General features: G+C 58.5%; 1 protein-coding gene across 1 annotated transcript in view; it reads left to right on the plus strand.

Annotated features, from left to right (window-relative positions):
* Window positions 1-434: 434 nt before the first annotated feature.
* LOC103802091 (band 4.1-like protein 1) overlaps window positions 435-6,163 on the plus strand; it is a gene marked incomplete at both ends in the record, with an annotated part of 16,461 nt that continues 10,732 nt past the window's right edge. The window contains 2 exons of the mRNA XM_009074544.1: window positions 435-470; window positions 2,275-2,466. Coding sequence (XP_009072792.1) covers window positions 435-470; window positions 2,275-2,466 — 228 coding nt within the window. The remainder of the gene's footprint in view (window positions 471-2,274; window positions 2,467-6,163) is intronic.

Consider the following 6,163-nt stretch of genomic DNA (forward strand, 5'->3'; position numbering starts at 1 on the left):
CAGCAGGGCTGGGCTGCAGGCAGAAAGGGTCACCTCGGGGCATGGTCCCCAGCAGCCCTGTCTGTGTCAGCTGTGCCCCACTTGGGACATGGCTCTTGGCCCCACTGCTGGAAACGGGGCTGTCACAGTGGTTTGGCTCAACTCTGATTCCCCAGTACCCTCTAGATGGTCTCAAGGCACATCCCCAGACAGGGCTGGACCTGGGATCAGCCCAGTTCTGGGACAAGGATGGGCATGGGGACAGGCCAGGCACATTGGTGTCTACTCATGTCCACCCACTCCCTGCCTCAGTCCCTGGGCTGTCCCAGCCCATTTCAGCTCCATGCTGGGAGGGGAGGGGGGTCCCTACCAGCCCATCAACTTAAGTGTGATGTTTGTGACTAGTTCCCTCGACTGACCCTGCTGGTTACTTTTAACCCTCTCTTTGCTGCCAGCCGGAGCACGAAACAACCCCCAGGCACAAGCAGGAGGTATTCTCTCTCTGGAGTATCTTAGTCCTCATTGGTGCATCATATTGTCCATCCTTCCCAAAACAACTCTGTGTGTCACCCTATTTACTGGAATACAAGATGCACTGGGCAGGGGATTGGGTGCTAGAGGAGCCCGATGAGCAGACAGCTGGGAGTCAGCCCAGCGTGCACATGGCATCTTCTATCCCACTAAGTAAGGTGGTCCTGATTGTACCTGTGAGCAAGAGCCCTCCCAAGGGCAGGAGAGCCCTTGGCCCGTTGGGATGACCTGGCTTCTGCTCGTGTTACTGACCCTGCCTTGTCCTTGCCTCATGTCTCCTCTCCTGTGGAGCTGATCCCATCGCTCCTGCTGGCTCCCCAACCCATGCTCTGCTCTTGCCTGACCCAAACTGCCTCATCACCCCCTGCCCAGTGGCTCTGCTCTCCTGCAGCCCCCCCGAAGCTGGGCTGGGCCTCCCTGCAGCGCTGCGGCTGCCATCCCACCCCCATGGGGGCAAATGGGGCTCTGAGCTGCCGGGGCAGCTGTCACTGGCACCCACCCCTGTGCCTGCCTGCCCTGAGAGCGGGCTGAGCAGAGAAGAGGAAGGCTGAGCCCTCCCTGTACCAACTGCCGTGTCTGCGGTGGCCCAATCGGGAATGATTTATCCTGGCCTGAAATTCACAGCTGCTCCCTGGGGGTTTCCCCTCTGCTCACAGTGGGATGTAAATCCTTGCTGGAGCTGTCGGCAGAAGCAAGCATGGCCAGATGATGGGTTGGCCACGCTGGCACCACACAGCCTCACTGTCCTGCTTGGCACCGCAGGGCAGACCCCGCCGGGGCGGTGGGCATGGGTCCTGGCCCCCCCGCCCACCTCATCGCTTACCCACTGCATGTGCATGTGCCATGCCCTGGCCTGGTGCACCTGAGCCCAGAGGTGGGCACACCTGAGCTCTCCACAGCTCAGACACATGGGTCCAGGGGAAGTTTGCCCGAGTTGTGCTGAGCCTTCAGGATCTGGAAAATTTGGGGGATTTTCCTGGGACTCGCATGGGTCTCTGGGTGGTTGTTGAGGAGATACTGGGGAGATATTTAGGTGCCTCCTTTTGAGCCTCAGAAGAGGTTTGAGTTTGGGTTGGAAGGAGAAGCCAGGGCTCCTGCTCGGAGCCGGTTTGCCCACCTCTGTGGCGGGACGAGGGGAGCCACCGCGGTGCCTGTGCCCTCACTAAGCCATGCTCTAACACCTGAGCCCCACCTCACACTTGAGCGCTCTGAGCTGTCCCCTCTTCACACAAGAAGAGACCCACCCTTCCTTGGGCTGCTCCATGGGGATCCAGGCTCGTTTCCATGCCTGACATCCCTGCCCAGCCCTTGAACTCCAGCCCTTTGGCAGAGCCCACTTTGGAAATGCTGATCACCTGCCATGTTGGGGCAGAGCCTGGCACCAGAGAACGGCAGAGGAGGCTGCTGGTGTTTCCAACAGGGCTCTGTCCCTTGCTGATCCCAAGGGAGAGCCCACTCTCCCCTCCAGGTAGCTTAGCTTGTCCTCAGACAGGAGGACATGGAGTCCTGGAGATACTGCCAGGGCTTGCTGTGCCCTTCACCCACCATGTGTGTTTGGCCACATGCTGCCTGTGCTGCTTCCTGCAGTGAAAGAGCTGCTCCCTCCCTTAGTGAGACCTGCAGACCAGGGTGCTCCAATACACTCCTCATTCAGATCCTGACCCCCTAGATTCCAACCCGGTGTGAAGCAAACCCTCCCAGTGCTCATCCCCTTTGCCTTGGCTGCTGCTTTAATCATCTCTCTCTTCCTCTCTCCTTGCCAAGTTTTTAGACAAGCCAGAGGATGTTTTGCTGAAGCATCAGGCCAGCATCAATGAGCTGAAGCGGACTCTGAAGGAGCCCAACAGCAAGCTGGTTCACAGGGAGCGGGACAGGAGGCTGCCTTCCTCACCAGCTTCTTCCTCACCCAAGCACGAGGATGAAACACCAAAGGGAACACCTGAAAAGGCCACTGAGGTTTGTTCCACTGCTTCTCTTACAGAGGGGATCAGGCTGTGCTGGGGAGATGTGTTCCTCAGCTCTGAGGCTCTGCTCCTGTGCTGTCCTGAGGGAGCACAGTGGCAGTGATGTGCTGGGGACATGGGGTGCAGGGAGGGCTGTCTATAAGTTTTGTACTACACTAACCATTTTCAGTGATCCTGTCATGTGCTCAGGCACTGCAGGGAGCTGAAGAGCCCTTCTCAAGGTGTTTTGGGGATACCTGATAGTTGGGCTGGCTCTTTTGGCCCATGAGATAGGATTTTCCTCACCCCTCACCCCAGCAGCCTGCAGGGCAGTGCTGGCACAGCTCTTGCCCAAGGGATGTCCCTAGCAGAGCAGAACCAGGCACCTGCAGAGAGGTGCCCCGTGGTGCTCCCAGCAGCAGGATGCAGGTAGTGGGAGGAGGTGGAGTTGGAGGTGAGCAGTGCCCCACTGGCATCCCACATGCATGTCCTCTTCTCCAGGCGTTCTGCCTGCTGTGCCTGCGGGGGTGAACGGAAAGCGCTGGAATTGGGGTGCCAGAACAGAGCCCCCAGTGCTGCATGAGGGGTGTGGATGTGGCACAGTTGGGGGCCCTGTGGCCCGGGGTCCTGGTGGGCTCAGTGCAGGCAGTGTGCGGCAAGAGTCCCTGCTGCCAGCCTGGGTGCCCTCTCCCTGCCAGGGTTCTGCTTGCTCTTCGCTCCCTGGGGCTCTGGAGCCAGCGCTGTGCCCGCAGGAGCAGGCATGGCTCTGGGCAGGGTGGGTGCCACACATGGGGCTGCTGTGCCCTGGCTCCCTCCTGGGACAGCCCTGCCGTGGGGCTGGGCTGTGGGTATGCATGGGATGCTGCAGGCAGCAGGGCTGGGAGCTGTCTGCAGGGGATTTGGGATATGCCCATGTGTCTGCTGGTCCCCAGCACTGACCAGAGACCTGGGGCTGCAGAGTGGGCTCATGGCCCCTCTTCAAAGTGCTCGGCTAGGAAGAGGAAGAGGGACTTCACCCCACATCCTTTTTAACATCAGGTATATCAAGTGTGGAGATGTGAGTGGAGCATCTAGAGCTGGCACAGCTGTGACCTCTGTCCATCTTTCTATCCATCCATCCTTCCTTCCATCCATCCATCTGCTCATCCACCCACCTACCTACCCACCCTTTGTTCCTTTATTCTTTCTCAAATTCTTTCTTTCTCTCTCTCTCTCTCTTTGTCTCTGTCTCTCTCTCTGTCTCTGTCTCTCTCTCCCTGTGGGTGCTGGGGTTTCCGTGCTGGCACAGACGATGGAAGAGGACACCCTAGACGATGTTGCATCTGAGCATGGAGCTTCCCTAAGCATGGAATCTTTCACACAGAAAAGCCTTGTCTCCTCTCCTGAGGTTGTCACCATCCTCTTCTTCCCCCACCCCTCACTCTCACAGTCTGCCCCCACACTGTGGGGGTCCCTGGCCTGCCAAGGGGGCTTGTGCCCTCTGAGCAGAGCTTGTGCGGTTTGCTGGCCCCCAGGGTGGGTCCCCTCTCTGGTGATGGGCAGGATCCCTCACTGGGACGAGGCTGTTGGTGAAACCTGCTCTCCTGACTGTTCCTGCTCAGCTGTGAAGTGAGGTCCTGGAGAGATCTCCCAGTGCAGCCCTGCTGGATGCAGGGCCATGCTGGAGCCCAGTGCTGTGGGTCCCAAGGCAGGGATGATGCTATGGCACAGGCACTCTGTGGGTCGCTGCTCCAACCACAGGCAGCTTCAAGCTGTCCTTAGCAACCCCTTGTGCTTCCTTTCACTTTGGCTGCAGTTAGAGTTCCCTGGGCCCAGGCTCCCTGGAAAAGGGCATCCTTGGAGGCATCAGACATGTCAGACTTGTGCCTGTGCACAGCAGGGTCATGCTGCTGTCAGTGTCCTTGTATGGTGCCCACAGCTTAGGAGTGTGGACTCGGCACTGCTTGAGTGCAGGTTTAGCTCAGGGGAGGGGGCTTGTTTCCCAGGACAGCCAAGAGTGGTACTGTCACTGAGCAGAAGAAAACTAGTCTTTGAGCCTTGTTTTTGGTGTGGTTGGCCCCAGGCATGCCACAGGGTGGGGCACAGCAGTGCTGGGGTGCACATCCTGCCTGAGTGCCCCAGAGGGGGCAGAGGCAGGGGGGGCAGACGGGGCAAGGGTGAGGTTGGTTACATTCTCACTCCACGTCATTTCCCTTAGTCCACGCAGAAGTTGCCAGTGTGGGCAGGACCCTAAACCTGGGCTGGCTGGAGCAGCCATGAGCATCGCTGCTGAATGGAAAGGTGTGCTGAGAGAATGCCAGAGCCCAGCCTGGGCTTCCCAGTAGCCCTTCACAGCTTCCAAGTCAGGGATGATGTTGCTTTCTTGGGTCAAACCCAACTGTGAACAGACAAGGTGCAGCCTGGTGCTCCTGGCAGGCACCAACAGGCTCTGTTGTGATTTCCATGGACTAGGAGGAAACGAAAACTTCATTAGAGGCCAGTGTGGAGGAAGAGACCTGGAGAGCAGATGGTTCTTGGGAGTGCAGGGTAACAGGATATCAGAGAGGCTCATGTGAGCGATTCTATAGGAGACCTGGCTGCTCAGCAGGTCCCCAGGGCTGTCTGGCCATGGCAGGGCGCAGGCGCTGTGGCACGTCCCTGGCAAGGATCCATCTGCCACCAGTGTAGGAGGGTGCCCTTCCTACCCTGTGTCATGGCTGGCAATGCGTGGTGCCATCCCCGTGGCTGTCCTGGCACTGCGAGGAGGCAGCACCTGCCTACCCTCAGGACTCTGGGTGTTCTTGTAGGGGACCCATGGGTGTACTTCTGTCCCTGCCTGTGGTGCTAGGTGTTCTCTGGGGACTCACAGGCCATACCTCAGCACAACCCACCCTGTGCCACCCTGCAGACATAGCCCTGCTGGCACTTGGGGGGATTCTCAGGGGACAGCCAGGCTCTTGGCAGAGCCTGGGGCAGGTGGGGGGCTGCAGTGGACAGGGCAAGGCCTGGGGCACTGTGCCAAGGGAGCTCTGCTTTCCATGGCACCTGATAAAGAAGCAGGAGCTGGGGAGTGGCATTTTTCTGCCAGAGGCTTTCACTAATTTCCAGTTCCCCTCTTGGAGAAGCCCTGACACTACTAACAAGTTTTTCTTCTTTCTCTCTCTGCTGTAATGTTACCTTCTCTTCCCTTCCCTCTGGCTCATCTCCCCTTGGCCTCTCTGTTTCCTCTTATCCAATATCAGTCACTAGGTTTCTATTTTGGGTGCAACTGCTCCAGACATTCACCCTGACCCCCCTGCGTGTTTCCATGGATTATTGTTCCTGATGTGAGCACGGAGTGGGCAGCCAGCCCCCTCCCTGGGACTGGTGGGCATCCTGGTGCCCCCGAGGGCAAGACTTACCCCTCCTGCAGGCTGTGCCCAGGCAGGCTGTGCCATGGGCAGAGCCAGTGCCATGGTGAGCCCACAGGACTATGCCCCCAGCATTGCCCTCCACATGTGCTGCCTGGGGCAGCTCTGGAGGCCGCTGGGCTGCCTTAAAGTGTACGTTCTCCTGCCACTGTCTTCCTGTGGGTTTTTTTCTACCTGCTGTTCCAGAAGTGGCTAGATTTCAGCAGTGCTTCATCTTGGCACTCGTGAAGCCATTAGCTAACCTGCAGGACAAAAGTGGATGTAGCAATGTCCGTAGCAGCAGTGACCTGGCATCCCCTGCCAGCAGCACAGGTACACAGT

This window comes from Acanthisitta chloris, unplaced genomic scaffold, assembly GCF_000695815.1.
Source record: "Acanthisitta chloris isolate BGI_N310 unplaced genomic scaffold, ASM69581v1 scaffold24635, whole genome shotgun sequence".
Taxonomy (NCBI): Eukaryota; Metazoa; Chordata; class Aves; order Passeriformes; family Acanthisittidae; genus Acanthisitta; species Acanthisitta chloris.